This window comes from Python bivittatus, unplaced genomic scaffold, assembly GCF_059951505.1.
Source record: "Python bivittatus isolate LINGU-HERP-01145 unplaced genomic scaffold, Pbiv_v1 ctg000340_np1212, whole genome shotgun sequence".
NCBI lineage: Eukaryota > Metazoa > Chordata > Lepidosauria > Squamata > Pythonidae > Python > Python bivittatus.
In genome coordinates, this window is record NW_028277056.1 from 3,247,004 (window position 1) to 3,273,519 (window position 26,516).

The 26,516-nt window shown below is 42.4% G+C and overlaps 1 protein-coding gene across 2 annotated transcripts in view; it reads left to right on the plus strand.

The window, feature by feature from the left end:
* Positions 1-26,516, plus strand: part of RAB6A (RAB6A, member RAS oncogene family) — a 54,182-nt gene extending 27,666 nt beyond the window's left edge. Inside the window, exons 2-8 of one of the 2 annotated variants that reach the window (XM_007428929.3) lie at positions 3,654-3,712; positions 9,746-9,799; positions 11,463-11,568; positions 14,999-15,110; positions 16,411-16,504; positions 23,596-23,662; positions 24,483-26,516. In XM_007428929.3, the coding sequence (XP_007428991.2) occupies positions 3,654-3,712; positions 9,746-9,799; positions 11,463-11,568; positions 14,999-15,110; positions 16,411-16,504; positions 23,596-23,662; positions 24,483-24,547 (557 nt within the window). In that variant the 3' untranslated portion in view covers positions 24,548-26,516. Of the gene's footprint in view, positions 1-3,653; positions 3,713-9,745; positions 9,800-11,293; positions 11,400-11,462; positions 11,569-14,998; positions 15,111-16,410; positions 16,505-23,595; positions 23,663-24,482 lie in introns of both variants that reach the window. The other variant, XM_007428931.3, reaches the window with a different exon arrangement.

Here is a 26,516-nt window from a genome sequence, read left to right on the forward strand (position 1 = left end):
GAGAAGAGCTTTCAGATTCTCACCCTGCGGACTCAGCTGTTTCACTGTGCAGTCACAAGTTAAGGTGCTGATAGACTGTCCTTTAAAGTGGCTTAGGGCTTGCCTGACTCTGTGAGGGACTGTCTCTCTTGCAGTGAACTTATGTGGTCACTAAGATCAGCAGGAGAGACTCTTTTGAAGATGCCTCTTTTCCCATGGGCTCATCTGTCTAATACATGAGGGAAGCCATCTCTCGTGTGGCTCCCAGGCTGATATGTTCTTCCAGGAAAGTGGGTCCCCCCCCCAATATGTAGTAGTATGGTAAAGATACATCTTTTTCATTAAGTAGATGAATTCTGTTGTAACCTGCCACTGAATATAAGCCTGCTTGCTTTTTCTTTCCTAGCGTCTCTTGAAAAGCCATATGTCTTGTCCAGAAAGGATTCTTAATTTGCTCCCAGTCACTGGTTAACAGCTTTGTCAATTTACGTCTTAACTCAGATTGTGTGAGAAATTCTCGAACAGCACATTTGTGAAAAAGATCATACCGTTGAACAGGAGTTGGTCCTCTTGCTTTGCTAGCAGTACATGATGTTCCTGGCTGCTTAAATCTACGTGGGCAGAAGCTTGGTACTGGAAATAGCTTTTTAGCTTTCTGCACTAGCTTTCATAAATACGCAACTAAATTCAGTTATTTAGCCGTCAGACTTGGGACTTTCGGAGTTAAAACATATGTACCATGCTTATTAGTTTGAAGTGTAAAATATATAATAGTTGCTGCCTGCTATGGATTATATACATCTCCACTGTTTTCTCAATACAGTAGAGTCTCGTTTAACCGACCTTCGCTTATCCGACATTCCGTCTTATCCGATGCCCCTAAAAAAAACACAACACACATAAATCGGCGACGAGAAAAGTGTGCCGCTTGTTTGCGAGTGTGAGTGTACTCTTTCTTGAAGCTCCTGACGGTGTGGCACCGCAATGCAAAAATCGATTGCAACAGGCGCAGCGGATCGAGTTTTCTTTCTTTTTACCGCACTCAATCGTTACTGTGTGTTATCCGACATTTTCGCTTATCCGATGTTCTGCCGGCCCGTTTATGTCGGATAAGCGAGACTCTACTGTAAATATGTTTCAGCTGAAGTATACCGTATCACTTGAAGCAGACTTGAACAAAGGACTGCATCAGGGTGGAAGTACTTTCTGGCTTTCAGCTGCAAACTGGAGGAAAGCGGTATCTGTGCAATTGCATCTAACTGAGTTTACACAATATGCAACACTACATTTTCTTTGAATTTTGCTTGTATGAACCTGGGTCAGGTTCCAGATCATGGTTGTATTTCTTTCTTTTTGTTAGTTTTGTGTTTTGTTTCGTTTTTTAAACAGAGAAGGAAGGGCTGGCTCCCATAACTACGGCTGGGATGCCAATGCTTGCCTTAGCCTTCTTTAATATTAAGCCACTGGGTATCACATATCACTGGATCCCCTGGTATTTTCTCTAAAGCAGCCTTCCAGGTGTGTTAGATTGTCACTCCCATTAATTCTACCACACTGTGGTGTCAGTTGAGAAGGATGAGAGCTCTAATTCAGCATATTTCATTCTCCATTTTGCACAAATTTTAGCATATTAATACTATACACTCCCTACCAATTGGGAGTGAGCTGCAATTTCTAGTAGTAACTTTCTTAAGGAGTTAATGGAATCTCCCAAGGATTTAAATGCCTATTTTTTGTAAACAGACCTGATAGTTGGCTCTTTGATGAAGTTGTCATTTTCCAATTCTAATTATTATTGAGTTCAGCCAGAGAATGCATATACATATATATTATAATGAAAATTATTAATGTGAAAAGGTGGTTGCATTTTAAACATTTTGTCAGTGGAGTGCCTGCTAGTTGTCCGTTTTCATATTAGATTGTTGTCTGTCAGTCTTTGAGTTAAATTTTGTAGAAACTGTAATTTAGTTATCTTTTGAAAGACAACATCTCTTTCAAGGTAGAGTGGAGGGAATGATTTCAAATCTTCATAAGAGTTATTGGCAGTAGTTTCCTTATTCATTCTTTATATTTCTACCTAGCAACAGATGACTTATGAATCTCCATTGACAACCAAATGAATTTTTTGTTTGTTCACAACCTTCCATTTGAATTGAATTGTTTTTTCGCCTTGTGACTCATCATTGCACAAATACTTCTTGTAGTTTTCTGTTAGGCTGGGCAAAAATGCATTGCAAATGTCTTCTCCCCGCTGCGGTGAGATTGGCCGTATCACTTCTGGGCTTCCGTAGATCCCTCAAGACCTGGTTATGCCAGGGGACAGATGAACTAGTGAGGTGGCTCCGTTATTATTAACGTCCCTTTGTCTACTATTCTCTGTTTGAGCTTTGTTTTTTATAGTTTTTACTGTTTTTTTTAATAATTAACAATGATAATGGTTTTAGGTATTTATTAATTGTTTTAGCTTGTAGGCCGCCCAGAGTCGCTTGTTTTGTGAGATGGGCAGCTATATAAATTAGACAAATAAATAAATACATAGTTTAAGAGCAGCAAAGGAGAAAGCTCTTTCCTCCATGCTCAGCAGACAGAACTCTGGAAACTTGGGCTTCTCCTGTACTGCAATAATCTCACCAAGATATAACCAGAGTATAGAAAACTCTGAAGAGATCTTCATCAGCTGTGTTTTTAAAGCTATCTATATCCTCTTAGTCGTTTAAAAGTCTACAAAATCATTACAGAATTTGAATGAAATAGCATCCTTCCAATACGTAGTATCAATGATTGTACATTGGAGGATCTGATTCAGTAGTTCTGCTGCTCATATCCAATAACAAAGGAAGTATATTAGAAATCTTCAGTATCACAGAATTGCCAAATCATTGAATACTGAAGTTCTGGGTAGGTCTGCTTGTATAACACCAATCTGGACATGTTAAGAATGTAGTAGGCTGCTGCTTTTTAATTACAGACACAGTGGAAAATCAGTACGGTATTGATATTTAATATTGATTCTTATAATCTCTGGATGGAAATGTCAGTGTGTTTTTATTTTAACAATCTACATATTGTCACCTTTGAATTAAAAAGACAAGATCCTGGTATTGAGCCAATTCCAAGAAAATAGAAATTCCTTTTTCTAATCTGCTGTTGGAATCCTTCTCCCACTGATTCACATCTTCACAAGGCTGAGATCGTGCTTAGATAAGACTTTGTAAGAGTGCTTTCTTTCACAGCTACAGTCCATATTTTTCTCCTTTGAATTTCTGTCTTTTTTCCAATTTGAATGGTTGCTGTGAGTGGTATCTTCAGTAGATGTTCTGATCATTGTAGTTGGCCCATGGAGTTCTCCCACCCTGACTTGCCAGACTCTTCTCCCAGAGCTCAGCTGAACAGCAAGGAAGAAGAGCCACAGCTGCAGAGTGTGGAAGCTTTTGACCATTGAATTTTACTGTAATGGGGACAGTTGTAACAAAAAACACTCACATGCTGTTAAGTAAAAATCTTTCAAAAAGTGAATAGTTTTGGGCCATATGGCTCATTTAATTGTTGTCACTAAATCACAATCACTGTCAAAATGTGATTTATGTCAGATGATATTTTGGCAATTTAACTGCTGTAGGATAATGCTTAGAATTTAGTTGGATGTTACCAATATGTTTGTTTGTTTTTTCCAGTTGGGAAGACTTCCTTGATCACCAGGTTCATGTATGACAGCTTTGATAACACCTACCAGGTAAGAATTTCTTGGTTTTATGACTTCCAAATGTTAACTTAGAAGTTTCAGAGTTTTGGTGACATGTTCCAGGTTAACAGGGGTTTCCATCTGTTTTTATTATCATACAGCAGGAAAATAATGGGTAAAGGTGTTTATTTAGATTGTTAAATAATAGGAAAGAAATAATAGAAAGTCAGGCCTCTGTTACGACCACATAGAAATCAGAAATGTTTCCGGCCCTGTTATTAGTACGTCTCCTTTCAGTGAAAGACTATACTAGTTGAGTACACTGAGGGAAGTATTGGAGAGTGTTTTCTCTTTTCATGTTTCATATCCTATGTAGATATTCCTTAAGTACTTCTGTAATTCTGGCTAATGATTCTGCAGAAGTTGCTATATACTTTTATAAATCAGGAAAAAGATTTAAACGAAAAGGCACAGATCTTTTTGCATATGTAGAGAATGTAGCTGGCTTGCCAGATGACAGGCTCACACTCATACATCACTCTGAATTAGAGGGTGGGGCTCTGGCACTTACATTCTGAGACAAATCACCCCAACTCCCCTCTCTGCCAGATGTAGAAGATGTTTGGTGGTTTTAAAACGAAAGGTAGAAGTCTGTGGAGAAAGGTTGGGTAAAGAACGGGACATCCATCATTCCCAAGAGCTTCAGTTTGAGGTTGGAAATCTCAGAGCAGCTGGAGAAGCCCAAGAAATGAAGATCATGTACTGCAAATATGCGGAGCCAGAAATTTGTGCTAGGTTTTTTATTTGTTTTCTCTGTGTTGCATTAAGTCTCATGTTCTCTGTATAAGTTAACAGAGCTGAGTTTTTAATTTTGGACTTCATCCATATTTTAGAATATATGCAGGAAAGCGCCACTTTTCTTTAGAATCTTATTATCTGTAATATTTTGAACTCTCTCTTGTGATCTGTAATATTCTGTGGAGAAGACCCGTTCCATCATGCAATCAGTCTGAAGCACTGTATTTTCTTCTCATTTTTTTAAAAATTAAAACTAATTTGCTGAATGTGTGATCTGAAGAGCTCTGTAATTACCTTCTTCCACACAGAATGCCTGCATTTTTGTGTTTCAGTTAAGAATATTTTTTACAAATTATTTTTAGTAATAAAATTTGATTTAATTTTATCTCCTTGAGATTCACTTATCTCAGTTTATCCAGGAGTTGGCAATATAAAGATGATTAGAGACTGGAAGTCAGATTAGGTACCTCCTGGAAGACAGGGGATGGCACTGGGAACTATCAAGCTGCTACCCCAAAGCAGGGGCAGGACCAAGGTGTGAAGATCCAAGAAGAGCCTTGGAATCTTCAGCCTTTCACCTTGTGGGCCTTAACATTACAGTACAGCATAAAAACGCAATACTGATACTAATTACTGTACAATATACAAACCAACAACACTTACATTCTGCTTTTGCTTAAGTTTAGCAAAATGTAATCAGGTTCCTCCGGCAGTGGAACCCTGAATCAAATAATTACACAAACATTGTGGATCCCCTGCCTTTCCAGACTATAAAAAGAGTGTGTGTTGGGGGGGGTGCTGTTTTGTAAAAGAGTAGATAGTTTCAGAATGCCAAAGTTTCCCCTATTAAATCCAAACTAAGTTTGAAGATGTTTGGCAACATCGCTACAGAAAAAGGTTATGATTTTGGGTCATAGCAGAGCCAACGGGAAGAAAGCTTTGCTCAAGGGCTGGTTGGTTTTAAAAGCATGTTAACTGCCAATGATTTCTCACATACCTCTTATTGATAATTATATGAATGATAAGAGCTGCACAATGGCACAGGACTAGATAATAGATTATACTGTACTGATCTTTGACTGCATGGGCTTTGCATTATTTGGTTGGTTTCTTCAAAAGATGAGTCAGGTTTCAAAGAAAAGAAAACAAATTCCTTTTTTGAAATACCCATGTCTATATTGTAATTTTTCTTGTTCTGAAGATTGAGGAGGAATGCATAAAAAGAGGCAAAGGTTAAGTGGCTAGTTCTTTTCATTTATTTCAGTTAGAAGTCCCAGCCATGATAAATTAACCCCAGCTCTAAAAACCTATGCATAAGTACTTTGCATTCTTCTTTGATGATACTTAAACCTTGGCATTCTTTGGCATTCTTCAGGAGAAGAGTTTTTCAGAATTATAGGACACTTTTCCAAGATGCCATTCTGAACTGATGCTATTGTATTGGCACAGCTGATATACTAAGATGATCTTAGTGATTTCTAAAACATGTCAAACTCAAGCCATTTAGAAGTTCTGACATAGTTAAATGCAAAATTCATTGATATGCTGGAGCACTCCAGAATGTTCCATTTTCCTCCAGACCTTGCTGAACTTCCTCTTGGACTATGCTGTTACAAAGGTGGGTCAGCAGTTTCTGGAATTAAATCTTCCCAGTTAGAAGCATTTTGGGGGAGTCTGCCCCCAAAACAAACCTGTTCATCTGGAGTACCATGCCCAAAACATCTCAAACTGCTTCTGGTTTAGTACAGTTTTCTGGAAACCATTGAAATGAGCCTGGAAGTACATTGTCCAGAAGGAAAGTTGGCCTGTTCCAAAGAAACAGAATGTTCTGGAGTACCCTGGAATGTTAAAGTGTACTGTACAAGTGGCATACTGTGTTAAACGACAGGGCAATCTTGCTTCAAAACGCAAGAATCCTTTACCCTTTTGTGTGTGTGTGAATGTATGAAGGAGCCCTTCCCACAACTTGAGCAGCACTTAGCTAGAGCAGTACTGATGGCCAAATTGGAATTCCTCTGGTGTCAGTGGGGCTTTAGTGGTATAGGACCGCTCCAGTATACCTAAGCCTCCCAGGGTGCTTGGCTTTTCTATTTCTGCCCATTGTAATTACAGTCATTAAAGCAACTCTTTGATGTAATCATCTGTTGTCCTTTCTCAGTCCTTGTTTTCTCTGTGGAACATGCGCTCTAGTTTTAATTGGAGTTTGGCTTTCAGTGCTTTAATAATATGGCAATCTTCATGGAAAGGAAGTCTGATATAATAAATGAAGGTTTTGTAAAGCAGATGACTAAAAGCTTGAAACAGGGAGACGGCTTCAATGAGAGGTGTGTGTGTGATCTGAGTAGAGCTGGCTCACTCTTTCTGATGGCCTTTGCTAACATAGTATTTATTACATGGGTCCCTGGAATGCACTTACCTTTCCTCCCGGCATTGCACTGGCTACATGCTGAATGCCAACTCCCCTGCCTTAAATAAGCGCACGGCCCCTTCCTCTCTTGCTTTCTCAGTCTGTTACTGAGGAAGCACATCATAGCTGTGTCTCTGTGCCCCTTTCTTTGTTGGAAATAGACAGAGGAGAGGGCATGGTTTGAAACAGCGACATGGTCTTTTCCAGACTAAAAAAACTGCTTCCTGTGCTGGGAGGCAAGTGGAGGCCAGAGAGCAGTCATGTGGAAGAAGAAAAGTGTCTGCTAAATAGTTATTTGCAAGGCTTCTTTCAAGTCCTCGATCAATCTGTTCACGCCTTAGCATTATCTCATGCCTGCATGGCACTTGGCTTTTAGTGCTTTGCAAACAATTAGCCAGACCGTGTGTCCCTTCTGCCAAGGGGGAGGGAGACCACCTCTGCGCAAGGTGAATTTCCGGTTGTGTGCTCAGATAAAATTGCACAATGGAAGAAATGTTTGCCGTTTCCTAATGCCAGGCTTCTAGATTTATTCAGTAAGTGCAAGGGATGAAACAGCTCAAAGGATGATGGGGAGTCTCCACAAGGGGAGACAACTCAGGAGCAGAATCAGCAGGTACTGCAGAGGGCCGGCTGGCTCCTGGGCCTTCCTCAGGCATGTTGTTCACAGCCACAATAGTTACACTTTCAAAGGAAATGTGGAATTCTCATGGCAAAAGAACTCTGAGTTTTCAAAGCCTCAAAATTGGTCTGTTCTGAATTATCATAAACCCTTGGTTTAACTTTAGCAGTATGGGATGCAGGGAACAATTTTTTCATTCAGCCTTTTCTTAGTAAATGGAGGTTTTACTGCAAATGATGTAAGTTTGTATTTAATGGATATTCAGATTTAACAGAAGCCCCTTCCCACCCCTAGATGGTTATATAACTGGGAATGATGTGGGTTAAAAAAAAGAGGTGGCTAGACATGGAGCCGTTAACTCTGTCTTGCAGTTTTGTTTGTTTGTTTGTTTATTAATTTGAGATATATGGCCACCCATCTTGCCATATGGAACTCTGGGTAGTTAACACTACACTCAGTACAAAATAAACAACAATATAAAAAACATATAATGGCAGCTGAGGACAAAATCCAATCAATAATAAATTAACAAGACCTCACATGCTCCAAATAACATCCTGACTCCCATGCCCAGAGAAGCATCCAGTTGTAGAGAAGCAGTCCCGCCAGTAAGGGCTTTATAGGTGACAACTACCACCTTGAATTGCACTTGGAAGCACACTTCTAGCTTGCAGAACAGAGGTACAGCATAACTGCCCACATTGCCACATTTTGGACTAGTATCTTCCCGATGTTCTTCAAGGGCACTGCAGTAATCCTCTTGTGCAGTGACCAAGGCATGAGTGACCTTCGATCCAGGAAAGGGTGTAATTAATGTACAGGCAAAGTTGTGTGAAACCCTCCTAAAGCTGCCACCTGTTCCTCAAGCAAGGTTGTGAGTCCAGGAGGACCCCCAAATCGTACACTGGTTCTGTTAGGGGTAAGGCAACCCTGTCCAGAGCTAGGGATGGAAAATCACTGGATCTGGGAGGCCCTAAAACCCCAAACTACTTGGTCTTGCTAGTGTTGGGCTGAAATCTGTACTTCCCCATCTAGAACTCTGACAGCCTCCAGGCACTGAGACAGAACCCCCACAGCATCGCTTGGTCGGCTTGGGGTAGAGATGTAAAACTGAGTATCATCAGGATATGTTCGTATAGCAATGGCCATTTCTTCTGTCCTTCTTCATTGGTGGCAGGAGTTTCTTGTGGACAGGATGGACATCTCCTTGATCTTAGGAGTACTGCTGGTACGGGCTAGATGACCTCATGCCTGCTGTTCTTTGTTTCCTGGGAAAATACCTGGAAGAAATTAGCCTCTTCAGATCATTAGAATGTTTTAGAGGAAGGGGAGGGAAGGTCAAACTTTGCTTCTTGCCTTTCACCAACGTTGTCACCTTGTTAGTCACTATTAACATTTTAATTCTTGTGTCGGATACCTGCTTAGTGTGATGTGCATATTTGGTACAGATGACTTTGCTAGCGCCTGCCAGGTATTAGTCAGCTGCTGCAAGAGAGCAGCAGTGATACAGATGTGCAAATCACTGCAGAATTTCCTGCTGGATGTCAGAAAAAATAAATATGAAGTCTGTATTTGGCAAAACAGGCTTCCCTAGAAGAAGCAGAAAAATCTCCATTCCTAAAAGCTTTCAGTGAATGCAGGTTTCTTCTCATTTATCCTGTCCAATTTTTATATATGTACCTGTACATGCACCTGCATATCTCCTTTCTTTGTCAAAGTCTGTACATTCTGGGCTTGTGCAGGCCAAATAATCTTTGGACGGATGATGAAAGTGATACTGAGCCGTAACATGCTGTTGATGCTTTGTCCATGTGAAATTGTAAGCATAATAATATATCAGTCAGGAACAAAAATTGGTATTGTAAAGGCAGAAAGACGGAAGAGAATTTTCATCAAGCAAAATGTTCTCTCTGACTTCAAAGAACCTCTGCTTTTTAAGCCTCTAATTGAAGGCTCTGGTTTTAAAAATGTTCTTCTCCCCCTCCTGCAGTATAACTGAAATAGTAGTTTGATCTTTGCCTTGTTTTTCCCCCTGTGGTTGTGATCAAGACTAAATTTTCATGGTATATCCATGTAGATCAATTGCCAGTTGTTCACTTGAAATTAGAAAACTCAAATTAGCATAATTAAATGGATCCAGCATTGTGGCTAATATTTCAAGTTTTCATTATTTGTGACCAATAACTGAGTGGATTCTGCATTTTTTAACAAAAGGATGGTGACTGCATTTATTTACTCACCCGTGAATTGCATTTTGCAGGCAACAATTGGCATTGACTTCTTATCAAAAACTATGTACCTGGAAGATCGCACAGTGAGTAAGAGTTTTGTAGTAATATTGGGAAGACATTGTATGGTCTAAATGCAGTTTGCAAGAATATGAGCAGCTTCTGATTTCTGATGGGCCAACTGGGGATGCCTCCAGCGCCAGTTGCAGGGAAGCAGTGACAAGAGGGGGAGCGCCCCCCCACTTTGGCACCTGAGAGGCATCTGGTTGGCCCCTGGGGGAAGCAGAAAGCTGGATTCAGACGGGCCTCAGCCAGACCAGCAGAGCTTTGCTTATGTTCTTATCCTAACAGAGGACTACTGATGTAATATTGCATGCTTGTGTTGGCCTGAAAATAATTAGCCTGAAGCACTCATGTAAAAATGCATCACTTCAAATTCTGTATGAAGGCAGAACCCTAAATCTCACAGGTATAAAGTTGATGGAACGTTTTGCTCGTGAACTGGCTTTGTACTGAAGAGATGTTAATTTAAAGTGGACGGCAACTAGTACAGTGGGTTTTTTGATGCCTTAATTATAGAGGCAAATGAAACAGGCTGGTAAACTTTATGTACACTACAGTGACAGTCAGATGTTCTACTTAGTCAGAAATCATCTCAAATTTCCACATGACCAAAAGAAACTTGTCCAATTATTTATTTTTTTTAAAAGCCAAGCCTTTCTTTCCTGTCTTTAAAATAGGTAGTACAGTATCATGTTTTGACCTTACAGTGATGCTAAGGTGCTGAAAGATGCATTTTGATACTTACCGCTTTGTGCCCTCCTTTTTTTCCCACAATGGAGCTCAACGTGCCAGCCGTGATGGTTCCCAGGCAATGTGTAGACTCAGACCGGTCTAGCCTCAGGGGTCTCATGTTCCTTCAGACTATCTCCATTTTGAGTATCGATCGATCAGTCAATCACATCTTTATTACAGTCATAGATCAGCATACCATTTTGGCCCATGGCTGTCAGATGAAACTGATGACCATTGACAGATTACTTTCTAAAGTCACACTGTTAGAAAACATTTCCCTTACCATTAATATTGTTTTATGTTTATTTTTTTAAATATAATATATGATGAAGCTATACAGTATATGGCTGGTGATTGTTCATAATGCCCACTGATCTTCAAACAGCCACTTTTAGCTATCACAGGCTTCTCTTGCAAAACCAGACATACCGCCTTTAACCCAAGAGTATCTCCCTCTGCAGGCAAGCCTTATCCCTTGCTAGCATGCTAACCCAGGATATGCCTGACACTGCCTGCCAGATCTGCAAAGTTAGCTGGGGCCTCTGACTGGCAGCAGAGTATTCTGTTTCCCAAGTGGGCAGAGCTCCTGGACTTAACGGGAACCCCTGAGAAATTCTTGTGGTCTGCTTCTGCTTGCAACCTCAAATTAACACCTTCCATGCATGATTTTTTTTAAAAAAATACTTTGCTTTTTTATTTTAAAAAAGCAGTCAAAAATTTTGTTCACTTTAGTGGCGGTTTGGCTTTTTTTTTTTTTTTTTTTTTAATTTTCTCCCATCCCACAGATCAGGTTGCAGCTCTGGGATACTGCGGGTCAGGAACGTTTCCGTAGCCTCATTCCCAGTTACATCCGTGACTCTGCTGCTGCTGTAGTAGTATACGATATTACAAGTAGGTATATTTTGGCTCTGGCTTTGACGTTTTTTCTTGCTTGTTTTGACTGATTTCTGTTAGGTACGATTGCAATTGTGGGACACAGCAGGTCAAGAGCGGTTCAGGAGCTTGATTCCTAGCTACATTCGTGACTCCACTGTTGCAGTTGTTGTGTATGATATCACAAGTGAGTGGGGGGGCATTTCCAGTATTCTTGGCGCATGTGCTCCCTCCCCTCCCCTCCCCTCCCCTCCCCTCCCCTCCCCTTCTTTCAAGCCAAGCTGTGCATGCTCTACCACAGTTGTGCTTGTTCCTCACTGTGGCATGAAAATGGTTTTCTTGCCTGGAGCTTCAAGCAGGAGACTTTCTACTGTGTTTCCAATATACAGGAACCTGTTTTACAGGATTCATCAGGGCTCAACCCTAGAGATGGCCAGGACCTGCACCTACAATCTACAAAGCAATAAGAATGACTTTGAATAGTGCAGGAAGCCTTTTCTCCCCATTGATTATACCCAGTTCATTTGCATGGTGAAGGCTTGAAAGAGGACCCTGGCTTGAAAGCTGAGCTTTTTGAGAGGTGATTGCTGGCTTCTCCAGTTCCCTAAATTTAAACACTCTGTTGCCCTCCTGAGCAAACCATGGAGCTTCTGCAAACCCTCTTTGCTTTGTTGGTTCTGCTTCTTGCCGTTCTCCCTTGTGCATTTCCTTCTCTCCTTGTACGTGTGCTCAGAATTCCTGAAAGCAAGCCAATCTCATCGTGGTCTTAATTCATCTGCCGTTCTGTGGGTATTATTGTCTTGTGTCGCCTTTAAGTTTCTTGAGTTTCTCTATTGAAGTCATTTATTGTTGCTTTTGCATTGCTCCTAATAGCTGGGTATGAGCTCCAGGGATTGTAACATCCTGTTCTCATGTATACAAACCTTCTTTTTTCTTCCTCCTAATTAGTTTCACTGTTTAATTTCCTATAAAGGTATGTATTTCTCAAAGAACTACATTTAGATACTTCATCTCCATCTGAAAAGCAAAAAAATACTAGTAAGCGTTTTTGAAACCTTATTTTCATCACAAGTAATTTAAGCAACTTCTGTCTTCGCTTAGTTTCAAGTCAGCCTTTGAAATAGACAACTGAATGAAGAAGAATTGGTGTTTAAACATGAAAGAGAAGTATTGAGTTTTTTTTCATAAAATCTAGGCTTAGCCTGAATAGATTGATCATTAAATTTTTTAGGTTTTCATGACTTCAGTGTTCCCAAGCATGGGAAAAAAATGTATTGTACTATTAAGTGACTGGAAGATACCACTCTGAGGTAGAAATGTTTGTTGTTTTCTGTTCTCTTTCTGCTTTTATAGTTGGTCATATCACAATCTGGGTGATAGTTATGGCCAGGGAGGTCACTTGCTCTCCAGTAACACTGATAACTCTAGAAGCATCCACAGTTCAAAAGCCTTTTTGAGCCTTTTTGAACAGGCAGGCTCTCCAAAAGTACCTGCTAGGTGAGTGCTTGCTCTAGGGAAACAAGCAACCTCTAGTAGCCCCATATGGATGACGATTGGTGTCAGGTTAGTAGCTCAGCCCATCACTCCTGTCCTGCCAGGGTTGGGCAGAGTTCTTGGGCAATGAGATGTCCAGCTTCCCCAACTTATAAAGAAGCATTCTGCTAAGAATGCCTCCCTGCCTGAAGCATCTTTGTTGATTGCTGCTTAATTGTTGCTTGTATTAGTTTTAATTGCTAAGAGCGGTTTGTTAGCTCACTTCTTGCCAGAGAGGAGATTTTTAGAAAGCTCCCCTCAGGAAAGCTTGATGGGAAGCCATGCATCCTCAGCCTCCTGCTATCTGCAATTTCTGGACATTCTTGTGTGGTAGAGGTGAGCCCCATCTCTCCACTTATGTTGAAATGAAAAATAAAAGAAGTTCCCAAAAGATTTTCAGTGTTTCTGTGGCAAGTGAATTTGGGATAAAATGTTTGCAAGCTGCCTTGAATTACTTCAGTGATTGAGATGGCTTACAAGCAGGCAGGCAGGCAGGCAAGCAAGCAAGCAAGCAAATAAATAAACAAATAAATATTTATTCTTGGTTCACTTGGGGGTTAGAATGCTATCAATCAAAACATTAGTGCATTGGAAGGGTTGTTTTTTTTTTAATAGTGCAGCTTCCCAGAGTATAATTTGCTGTTCTGAAAAGTTGGTTTCTGGGGAATTTTTTATTCCTAAAGTTACAATGAGGAGGCATTAGTGAGAAAAGAGTAGTGGTGCTAATAACATGGCTATGATGAATCTTCCAAGAAAAAGCATGCTGCTTCTGTGTCAGTATCAATGTCTGTTGAGACCTGGGGCCCAGTCCTTTCTTAATCATCTCAAAAGCAAATCAAACACTTTTTCCTTTTTTGCTGCCTTGACAAATTGCTTGCAATACATTTGGGGAATTTTGCAATAGAAGTATGTAGATGAACTTTTTAGACTGATGGGTGCATTTGGAATTTTGAGAGCATATTATGGGTGTTATGCTGATGACACTACCCTAATAATCAAAAATGCAAAGGATCTACAAAGTCTAGTAAGCACAGTAAAAAGAAAAAAAGGACTAAAATTAAATAAAAAGAAGATTAAGCTAATGACAACAGGTAGAACAACCAGCCTTAGAATTGACAATGAAGATATTGAAATGCTGGAGAGCTTCTGCCTTTTAGGATCAACCATCAACAGTAAAGGAACAACCACTCAAGAAATATCCCGCGGACTAGCACTTGGTAAAGTAGCCATGAAGGCCTTGGAGAAGATATTCAAATGCCGTGATGTGTCTGTACATAGATCAGAATTGTGCAAGCCGTGGTGTTCCCTGTGACATTCTATGGAAGCAAAAGTTGGACTTTGAAGAAGCAGAATAGGAGGAGTATTGACGCTTTTGAGCTTCGGTGGTTAGAGAAGATTCCTGAGACTATGGTGGAAAGCCAAGAAAACAAACAAATGGATCATCAAACAAATCAACCCAGAGTTCTCACTCAAAGCACAAATGACCAGGCTAAAATTATCCTACTTCATACACATTATGCAAAGACCCAGCTCTCTGGAGAAGGGTCTAAAGCTGAGAAGGAAAGAGAAGAAGAGGATGACTAGCAGCAAGGTGGATGGGCTCAGTTACAATGGTAATGGGGGCACTGTTGGAAGATCTGAAAGACCAGGTTGGGGACAAATTGTCATGGAGAAAATCTATCTATGTGGTCGCTAAGAGTCAACAACAACTTGATGGTACATAATCAATCAATCAATCCATTGCTGATATTCTTCCATACTGGATCACAGTATGTGGACATTTATCTATGTATTCATATCTGGTTTTCAGGGATGTTCTTGTAAATTAAGATGACATTATAAGCTGGTGTTTTGCTTTGCAGCAGGCTGGCTCCTGTTATTATTAGGAGGTAGAAATACAACACATTTCTTTGGTTCATGCCCTCTTCCAGCTGATGTGCTATATCTATCACTGAGTCTTTGATCAACCAAAATCTTGATAAACCTCTGATTCAAATGACCACTGAGGACTTAGCAATGCTATGTAAATATATGTTTTGACAAGAATATGCTATACGTTTATTTTGTATATATTTCCTTCCTAGATGTAAACTCATTCCAGCAAACCACAAAATGGATTGATGATGTCAGAACGGAAAGAGGTAGTGATGTCATCATAATGCTTGTAGGAAACAAAACAGATCTAGCAGATAAGAGGTAAGGCGATATATGCCCTGCTTTTCTGACTAGGTTGAGTAGATTTTGTTGAAAAAGCGTCATCGGTACAAAAACCTAAAATCCAGGTTTTGAAAAAGAGTACAGTGCAAGATATGGCCAGCCATATACCAGTCTATGAGTACAAAACTGGATCCGTTGGGTTGAGTAGCCAAAAATCCATCCCATTCAAAAGCAATCTTCTGTTCTTCTACCTCACCCAAAGTTACTTACTTCTCCAGAAGAACCACATAATTACAGCTTGGTCTCACCTTAAAACCAGCTGAACACATGGCTCTTCAGTTAAGCTTCTGTTCCCATCTTCTCTGCAATACGTATTCTTTCCTGTTTACTTGTCTCTTTCTCTGCACAAATCTTAGAACTTGGGTGCATGGCCTGCAGTGCAATGGCCACGTGTGGTCTGCTGGAGAGATCAGATGCACCCTCCAACATCTTCCCAGGTTCTGTTGGCCATGAAGAACAAACTTACCACATCACCACCTCTCTGCATCACCCTGCCCTCTTTTGTGTATATGAGACAGATGTATGTTTTAGAGAATATATGGATGAGACAATAGAGCTTTGTTTGTTTATTTTATTTACATGTTGCTCAATTGTGCATCAGTTGAGTTTGGGATGTGTGTATTAAATTTTTCCAGTTAAATAAATGCTTAATTTTTATTCCTCACAGTTTAAATAGCTCTTTATGTGATTCTCTTCTCCCCCTCCCCACAAATATGCCTGTGTCCCTTGGACTTTGCTTTGTAAATTGCCATATAAATGAACTCAGGGCCATAAGCACAAATCTTACTACGTTCGTTTAACGATCATTCAAAGTTACAACAGTGCTGAAAAAAGTGACTTACAACTGGTCCTTGCGCTTACGACCATTGCAGGGTCCCTGCAGTCACGTGATCAAAATTTGGGCGCTTGGCAACCAGCATGTATTTATGATGGTTGCAAGTGTCCTGAGTCACCAAGGGGCTTCCAACAAGCAAAATTAGTGGGGGAAGCTGGATTCACTTAATGACCGTGTGATTCTCTTAACAACCATGGCAAAAGTCATAAAATCATGGGCAACTCACTTAACAACCGCATCACTTAGCAATGGAAGTTCCAGTCCCAATTGTGGTTGGAAGTCGAGGACTACCTGTATTTAATGGGGGTTTCTTCTTTGAAACCTCTAGGATGTAGCAACTGTTACAGGTCTGAAATTGTGTTTTTCTTGTTGGTATGTATTCCATACTAGAGGGAATTACGATTGCGGTTCTCTTACTATGATTCTTTTCTTTCTTTTCTCCAGACAAGTATCTATTGAGGAAGGAGAACGGAAAGCCAAAGAGCTGAATGTAATGTTCATTGAAACTAGTGCAAAGGCAGGATACAATGTAAAACAGGTGAGTAATAAGGAGCTGCACCCTAAAGGTTGTACGCCTTAAGTAAAAGGAGGAAAGCGTCATTTCAGGCTTTGCAGTCCCATTACAAATCATAGAAATGTTTACTACAATGTTGTTTGGCAGTGATCAGAATCCTGTCTTAATATAGGACATTGCCAGGTAGGGCCTAGCCAGACCCATCCTGCCTACCATCACTTCTCTTAGCAATACAAGGACTTCCAAAATAACATCACACAATTACAGTTAATAAAGTCCTCTTTATGGGGAACTGTGTGTTTGATTTCTTTTATTTACTTAATTCTTTTTTCCTATTGTACTCTCTTGACCTCAGTGTGGGGTAGACATTTTCTATCTTTAAAAACACTGGCAGTAATCACACTTATATTGGAACATGATGTGCAGCCCTTGAATAAAATCCCTCTGATTGTGACTTTCCCTCTGCTACTTCACTGAAAATAAATGCTTTTCATTTGGCAACTAGAAAATCTATAAAAGTTAGAAAAACCAGCAGCGTACTGCCTCTGTGGGTAAAATCATTTTCAGTTCAGGTGTCATCGGTTCCCTGAGTGGAGAGAGCAGCAACTGTCAAAACAGGACAGTAGGCAAAAGTAAAGCGTGGTGATCAGTCAGATCAGAAACAAATGCATGGTCGTTTCTCTAGGTCTTCCAGAAACATCACCCCACGTATCAATCATCCTCTGGATGAGCTCATGGGTCTCCTTGTAGGTAAAATGGCTCTGGTGTGGATGCCAGCTGGGCAGAGCCAAAAGAGACAAGGGGATTTTTTTGGAACCTGATGAAGTGGGTAAGAGACCTTGCTACCCGTGGGCCTGGCCCATGCTCCTCCTGGCTCCTTTGGGCTGCCAGGCAGAGTAGGTGCAGGCGGTCAGATGCCCGTCTGTGGGAGAGTGTGGTGCCACTTGCCCTGAAAGAACAGTGGTGTGCCATTCTTGAATGGGCTCTCTCTCTCTCTAGATGTATCTGGCAGTTTTCCCCAGGTCTCCAACCTCTCCTTCTTCAGAAAGTTGTTGAAAAAGTAGTGGGGATTCACAAGTGGCTTATTGGACACTTCCTGGTCAGGATTTCAGAGGGCCTCAAAGAGCTGACGGAGTGTGCTTTCTTGGTCCTAGGAGACCTCACAGCATCGTTCAAAACCCAAACCTTGGTATCTTCCGGACTGCCTGTAGGATTGGGAGTTGGGACGCTGCTCTGCAGCAGGTGACTTGAACGGGCAGTTTCTCTCAGTGGGAGAAGTGATCAGGCCTGTAGTTGCTACAATGGGGTGAGGGGTCCACAAAGTTTGGTCCTCTCCCCTATGTTATTTAACACCTATATGAAACTAGTGGTTGAGATCTTCCACTGGATATAGGGGAAGCGTTGCTGGTCTGGTGATAACCGTTGTTCCTGCTGGGTCAGGCACTGCAGAAGTCTTGAATTCATGTCTGAACTGAGACAGGATGGGGAGAAACCCCAGCAAAACAGAAAAGCAGCTCCTCCATAAGCATCTGGGTTTTTCGGGAACATCGGTCCTGGTGCTCGCTGCAGACCAGTGTTTCTCAACCTGGGCGATTTTAAGGTGCATGGACTTTAACTCCCAGAATTCCTTACTCGGCATGCATGGGAAATACTGATTTAGAGAGGGCTGTGGAGGAGGAGCCTTCCTTATTCTCTAAGGAGGAAAAGTGGAATGTGGATTAGAAGGTAGACCTTCTGGGTATGGCTCCCTCCTGTGAAACCCCCTGCTCCGGGAGGTAGACATCCTGCCATTGTGGTGTTTCAGAAGACATTTTAAGACTGTTCCGTTTCAGTGGGTCTTTGGCCCAGGATAAAGGTTCTAAGAATCCATTTATTTTCTCATGTAATGCTATGTTGATTTTAATTGTTCATTACATGTATAACATCCAGAGTCTGTATGATTGGGGCAGTCTATAAATGTTGTAAAACTACGTGCATGCATGCATATGTACTTCTAATGAAACAACCAGCAGTGCAGCATTTGTGAGAAGGAATTTCAAAAATGCTGCTCCTCTTTTTTCCAGATGCCTATAAGCAGGCATTTTGTTTCTTGGTTGGTTGGTTTGTCCAATTTATAGGGCTGCCCATCTCATACGAAGTGACTCTGGGCAGCGATGATATTATAGATACAGTGGTACCTCTACTTATGAACTTAATCCGTTCCGTGACTCTGATCGCAAGTCGAGTTGGTCGCAAGTCAAGGTAAATTTTCCCATAAGGTTCAATGTAAATACGGTTAATCTGTTCCGCCCTCCCAATTTGGTCGCACCCCGAAGCAAATTTTCCCATAAGGTTCAATGTAATTACCGTTAATCCGTTCTGGCGTCCGCGGACCACGCGTCGGGTGGAAAAGTGCCCGCGCGCGGCGGGGCAGCAAAACACCCACGCACCACGCGTCAGGGGCGGCAAAACGCCCGCGCGCTGTGCGTCGGGCGGAAAAGCACCCACGCGGCGGGGCAGCAAAATGTCCGCGCACCGCATGTCAGGGGCGGAAAAGCGCCCACGCGTGGCGGGGTGGCAAAACACCCGCACACCGTGCATCAGGGGCAGAAAAGCGCCCGCGGACCACGTGTCAGGGGCGGAAAAACAGCCGCAGACCACGTGTCAGGGTGGAAAAATGGCCGCGGACCACATGTCAGGGCGGAAAAATGGCCGTACCTCGAGGCGGAGTTCGCACATCGAGGTAAATTTTTGGGGCCAGAGCTGGTCGTATCTCGAAAATTTCGTAAGTAGGGGCGTTCGTAAGTAGAGGTACCACTGTAATATCATAGGGTGGTTAATTTTTTTAAATTGTGATTTATATATAAGGCTTTATCTTTTCTGCAGCTAAGGTTTGTGGCTCTCCTGAAATAACACAGCTTGTTTTCTTTTCTTTTTTTCCCCTTATGTCTCTCCTCCCAACACATCCAGCGGAGCAAATAACTCAAAATAAAAGTTTGTTTTTTTTCAATGTCTGGATAAAAATGGAATCTGTATCTGGGATCAGGGGAGGGGAGCAGAAGGACTGAAAGGTCGTAGCTCCCTTTCTACAAATGCTAGCTTTGTAGCTAGCACCAGGAGAAACAGAAAAGAGGCCATCCTTTTGAATTACCTGCCTTCTCTTGCTGTACAATAGATTGATTTTTGCTACACAAGATGAAAAAGAGCCATGCTGACGGGAATGTTTGAATTTGAAATCATTCATAAATGGAGGGCGCCAGGCTGGGGAAAAGTCTTAGGTGAAATGAACGACATATTTCTAGTAGGCTGATAGCTGTGTTTAGATTAAGAGAACACCATGCGGCTCATATTCTTGGAGTTGCTAAAGAGGCAGGAGTTGTCTAACGGGGACAGGTCTAACGCTTCAGTGCAATCAAAATATCAGGGAAATTGCCCAGTTAGGTAAATGGGGAAAGGATAAAATGCCTTTTCTTCCTAATAATATCAGTATGATACTAAAGTGGGTTATGATTAGCCTTTTAACTATATCTTTAATGTTAACTTGCTAAGCTTCATCTGGGAAGCAGATGTAGGAATTTTAAAGAGACTGGCCTGTTTCCCTTCATTTCTCCAGACATGTCTAGCTGTTATCCGAGACTCTATGACTTTTCCTGGATCCTGGCATTCCTTCATACCTGTGGTGGAGCACACTTCTTCCAGAGAGATTTGGAGAAGGGATGCAAGTGGAGAGGTGCAAAATGTTTCCAGTTTGGAACAGCTGTTCTGACCTCACCCACCAGACTTCTGATCTTATTGGAAGTGGTCATGTGCAAAATACCTTCTGTAAGATCAAACAGTGTTGGAACGCTTTCACAGAAGAAAGCCAGTTCACGCTTGAAATGTTTCAAATCTGAAGCTTTTTGCACCTCCCGGAACGTAAGAATAGGAGAGACTTGATTGCAAATTTCTGAAGATAATCCATCTGCTTGATTATTGAGTCATGATTTCCCTGTGCAAATGTTTAGCTTTCTGCGATTTTTCCACAGTTGAATTCTTTCCTATATATTCTGACTAATAAATTTAATTTGCCCTGCTTACCAAATTTCCTCTTCTTTTGAGTAGCAATTTTGATGCAGAACACATCCCAGTTCTTAAGCTTATTCCCAACTTAAATATAAAGAATGGGTTATTGTACTTTGAAACGCCTGTGGTCAAGAACTGGATTTTAATGCAGCAATCCAGCTGGCCATTGCCAAGTGACTTTTGCTTAAATCAGTGTTTAATGCTGGCTGAGGAATTCTGGGAGCTGCAGTCCACGCATCTTAAAGCCAAGGTTGAGAAACACTGGCTTAGCGGAATGAAAAAAGCACCAAAGGGGAACCATTTGACACCACTGTCAACCAAGAGAAACTCCTAAAGACACTGGGGTTTTCGTAGTCCTTTGTTTATAGCGAGGGGTGAAATTCTCGTAGGAAAATGCAGACCAACATTTTCTGTACTAGTGAGATAAATAATTCGTTATCCTGAGGCTTTTTGACTGGACTAGTTTGTTCCTTGAACCGCCGGATTCAAATCTGTACATGGGTCACTTTAGCACAGGCCCTGGACCTACAGTGGGGCAAAAAAGTATTTAGTCAGCCACCAATTGTGCAAGTTCTCCCACTTAAAAAGATGAGAGAGGCCTGTAATTTTCATCATAGGTATACCTCAACTATGAGAGACAAAATGAGGAAAAAAATCCAGAAAATCACATTGTCTGATTTTTAAAGAATTTATTTGCAAATCATGGTGGAAAATAAGTATTTGGTCACCTACAAACAAGCAAGATGTCTGGCTCTCACAGACCTGTAACTACTTCTTTAAGAGGCTCCTCTGTCCTCCACTCGTTACCTGTAGTAATGGCACCTGTTTGACCTTGTTATCAGTAAAAAAGACACCTGTCCACAACCTCAAACAGTCACACTCCAAACTCCACTATGGCCAAGACCAAAGAGCTGTCGAAGGACACCGGAAACAAAATTGTAGACCTGCACCAGGCTGGGAAGACTGAATCTGCAATAGGCAAGCAGCTTGGTGTGAAGAAATCAACTGTGGGAGCAATAATTAGAAAATGGAAGACATACAAGACCACTGATAATCTCCCTCGATCTGGGGCTCCACGCAAGATCTCACCCCGTGGGGTCAAAATGATCACAAGAGCGGTGAGTAAAAATCCCAGAACCACACGGGGGGACCTAGTGAATGACCTGCAGAGAGCTGGGACCAAAGTAACAAAGGCTACCATCAGTAACACACTACGCTGCCAGGGACTCAAATCCTGCAGTGCCAGACGTGTCCCTCTGCTTAAGCCAGTACATGTCTGGGCCCATCTGAAGTTTGCTAGAGAGCATTTGGATGATCCAGAAGAGGACTGGGAGAATGTCATATGGTCAGATGAAACCAAAGTAGAACGTTTTGGTCTAAACTCAACTCGTCGTGTTTGGAGGAGAGAGAATGCTGAGTTGCATCCAAAGAACACCATACCTACTGTGAAACATGGGGATGGAAACATCATGCTTTGGGGCTGTTTTTCTGCAAAGGGACCAGGACGACTGATCCGTGTAAAGGACAGAATGAATGGGGCCATGTATCGTGAGGTTTTGAGTGAACACCTCCTTCGATCAGCAAGGGCATTGAAGATGAAACGTGGCTGGGTCTTTCAGCATGACAATGATCCCAAACACACCGCCCGGGCAACGAAGGAGTGGCTTCGTAAGAAGCATTTCAAGGTCCTGGAGTGGCCTAGCCAGTCTCCAGATCTCAACCCCATGGAAAACCTTTGGAGGGAGTTGAAAGTCCGCGTTGCCCAGCGACAGCCCCAAAACATCACTGCTCTAGAGGAGATCTGCATGGAGGAATGGGCCAAAATACCAGCAACTGTGTGTGAAAACCTTGTGAAGACTTACAGAAAACGTTTGACCTCTGTCATTGCCAACAAAGGATATATAACAAAGTATTGAGATGAACTTTTGATATTGACCAAATACTTATTTTCCACCATGATTTGCAAATAAATTCTTTAAAAATCAGACAATGTGATTTTCTGGATTTTTCCCCCCCCATTTTGTCTCTCATAGTTGAGGTATACCTATGATGAAAATTACAGGCCTCTCTCATCTTTTTAAGTGGGAGAACTTGCACAGTTGGTGGCTGACTAAATACTTTTTTGCCCCACTGTAAATAGGACAACAGCATTTTCTGAGCAGGGTAAAAGGGCTTTTGGCCCATGGTGTTGAACTTTGGAGTGAAAGGCATTAATAAGCTTAACACTTCACCAACAGGAGGAAGCTGGAGAATGGTAGCCAAATGAAATTTATTTGGAGCAACCATGCAAAAACCAAACAGAAATAACAAATTCAGCTAGTCACTGCAGAACATTAAATGTTAAATGACTGGTACATAAACAAGCCTGCCATGAGGCTGGAGAAGGGGAATGTTATCATCCCATCTGGCTGTCAAAGTCAAAATAAATGCATCATTTTATTACTAGAATAATGAAGAGTCTTTTGTTATATAAACAAGAACTGGTGTTTCCTCTGCACATCTCCTCATAACTTCCAGCTTTCACATCTGCTTCTTTAATAGTGTGTTATATATTTTTATCATGGCAGAGGTGAACTCTGATGAACTCTTTGCAATGCCAAGCAGCTCTTTATTTTCTTGGAGTGAGGGAAGTGATGAGGGTGAAAAGAGACGGTTGAGAGGCAGTGGCTTCGCTGCTCCCGCTCGATAGATACCTGATGGCCACTTGCGTTCCGCCTGCCTGTTTCTTCCAGCCCTCTTACGCTTCCGTGTCTTCGCTGGCACAGCTGTTAAAAGGGGCTTCTAAACTGATAGCTCATTTCCTGGAGTCCTGAAAGCAATTCTCTGGGCAATACAGTTCTGAATTAAGGAGTGAGCAGTTGACTCCTTTCCCGTGATACGTTTCATTAAAATGAAGTGGGCTGGCTTTTGCTTTTCGTTGGACGCAGGTGTTTTCCAAAGGCCTGAATGCAGCTGCTTCATCCTGGGTAGAAATATGGGACGGAGCCTTGAAGCAAGGATGCCGTGTCCTTGCCCTCTCGCGCTGCTCACTCTTGATCTTTTATCTCTCTCTCTCTCTCCTTTTCCTCCCTCAGCTTTTCCGACGCGTGGCCGCTGCTTTGCCTGGAATGGAGAGCACGCAGGACAAAAGCAGAGAAGACAGTATCCTTTTGCCCACTCTTGGCGGGTGAAGCAGGGCCGCCTGTCTTGCAGCTGTGGCGGCTGAACGGCAGAGTAAGAAAACCAGGCAGAACGCTTGGGCCGCTCAGCAGCTTTTCCAAAGGGACGGCTGGGCTGAAGATGGGAACTGGGATGGCGATGCAGACTGCTTTGGAATTCACAAGTAAATTTGCCCGTGGGGAAATTGTTGCCTGGCCCCCAACTTGGCTTTGTTAAGTCAAACTGATCCGATAAGCTACGCCAAGGAAGACATCGAAGTCCACTTTGGCATGGGGGGGAGAGTGCCGTCCTGCAGCCAGCAGAACCTCTTTCTGGTCTTACGTAGCCCCAGCAACGATGCCCCACAGATGGGGGAAGCTGATTCTTCACGGCCCTCTCTGTATAAAAAGCCTGCTGAGGTTCCCCTCGTCACCCCCGGCTGATGCTTGGAACGCTGCTGAGGGTCAGCTGAAGGGGAGGGAATTCAGAGTCAGGAGATCCCGGGGTCGCTTGTGGCCACGAACCCCACGGCGAGTGGGGTCTGCAATCTTGAGCTGTTCTCCTGAAGTGCAGATAGACTCCGTTGGCGGTTGGGAAGGCTCTGCTGGGGCTGCTCGCTGCTCCCTCTTCCTCCAAGCCCTTCATTTCTGAACGGGCCGGGGGGGAGGAAGCGGGGCTTCTGCCAGCCGCCCTGTCTGCGCTCTGAGCTGGGGCCTCGTCGCAGGGACGGTGCCACAGGCTCTTCCTGTGTGCCAGGACCATTAATGAAGCTGGAGCTGGCAGGCGGTTCGTTTTTTCGTTTCCCTTAACTTCTCTTTTCCAGTGATTGACATCAAACTTGAAAAGCCTCAAGAGCAGCCAGTCAGCGAAGGAGGCTGTTCCTGCTAATAGTGTGTGGGTTTTTTCTTCCTTCCTCAGACCATCACTGGCTTCTCCCTCCCCTCCCCCCCCTCCCTCCCCCTGGGACCCCTTGACAGCAGTGTGATGATTGGCTTGTCTTCTCCCCACCTCCTCCATTAACCTCGCACGGCTCCTCATCGCTGCCTGTCTCGTGAAGATGATCTGTTAGCTTCACAAGCACAAAAGAACATCAGTGTCTTCATTGCATAGAAGGAAAGGGTTAAAGAGCCCAAATGACCCTGCCATATTCCTGTAGTTCTTAAACAGCAGCTAGAAAGCTGGGTACAAATTTGTTAGGTCTGTTCCTTTAAAAAAAAAAAAAAGTTTAAATATTGCACTTGTCAAATGAATGGAAATGGGGGTAAGAACGGCATTTGGATTTGCGAGCAAGGGACGCGCAGGGTAGAAGACGACGCCCACGGCAAGCCGTAGAGCGTTACCAGAAGAGCAAAGCCTCTGATTTGGCAAGACCGAAAGAGACTGCGCTGCCTTCTCTGTCCAACGTTAGCTTTCGGGAAATACAAAGCTGGGTTAATTATTCTGATTTCAGTTGCATTGTCTCCTTCCCTTCTTTTCTCGTGTGAACAAACTGCCTTTTGGCACCTGCTCGTAGGATGTTTTTTGTAAGGTGCAAAGTTGCAGATACCTCTGTGGTACCTACGTAGAGCTCAGAGGCCTTTCTTGGTTCTTTGGAGAAGCCCCACCGCCCAGTTGCCCCCAGTGCAGTCTCCGGCTTTTGCACCCTGGTGGGACGGTTTCAGAAAGGGCGCTGGGGCTTTTAACAGGGCCTGCCTATTAAGAGGAACTAGTTTCTGAACAGGGGCATGGAGGCTTCCAAACGTGTAAGTTCAGTGTAAACTGAGGAGGAAGGAACAGGACGGAAGAGGCCATTTGGGAGTTCAAACTAAACGGGGGGCGGGGGGGACAGGGGGAGTTATAAAAGTCAATTTTTAATAATCCCTTTTAAAACGATGAAGGAAGCGGGAGCATAAGATGGAAACAAAACTTTCAGTTATGCAGACTGTTGCCTTTACCTTCAGCATTATTTTTTTACATTCAGTCTTCAGTCTATGTCTGTGCTGCGTAATTTGGTTAAATAACTGGTTGTTTAGTATTACGTTTAACTTAACTACAATTAACCGTGACTTCCTTCAGTATTTATTTCTCTGCTTTAAATTTGTTTAGCGTTCAAGAAGGGTTTTTTTTTTTTTTTTTTGAGGAATTAGTTAATCCATTTAAAGCTTTGGCAATGTTGCAAGATACAGCGATTTCGGAAACACAGCCACGCATTCTGTCTCATGTACACACACAGACACACACACACACGCACACGCACACTGCAGAAATGCACTCTTAATCTGTACTAGTCATTGTGAAGTTGCTAGTAAGTTAACACAATTGTAAATACATTGTTTGCCAGAGGAGTTTGTGGAGGGGGCGGGGGCGGTCATGGGGAAGCTTTGCCGTCCCTGTTTGGAAGGGCTGGTTTGAGAAGGCAGCCGCTCCAGCCGGAGGCCCAGCCGCGAGGTCCCCCTTTCTCTGCATCGTGGAGTCAGAATGGCAAATTTCATCACTTTGACTTGAGTTTCCAGTAACTTTGCATAATCTCATGTTAAAGGGCAGAATGACATAAAAATGCTTTTAATGCAATATTGAAGAGGTGATTCTTTTTTTCCTTTAAAAGTAGCATGTCTAGAAATAAATGTTAAAATACGGCAACCGATGATGAACTTATCCTGTAAAGAAACTCAAGGAGACTGGGCTACTTTTCCTGTATTGTTGTATTCTACGTGTGCAGAAATTTAAACAAGAATCCATCTTGCTGCTTTTTAATAACTGAGTTTTCTGTGGTTTGGGTTCTTAAAGCAATTAAATGTGTACACAGGTTGGATTTTTTAAAACATGCACAGAATTTTTTGCTTCCAATAAAGTATCTAATCAAAACACTAAGACCAAA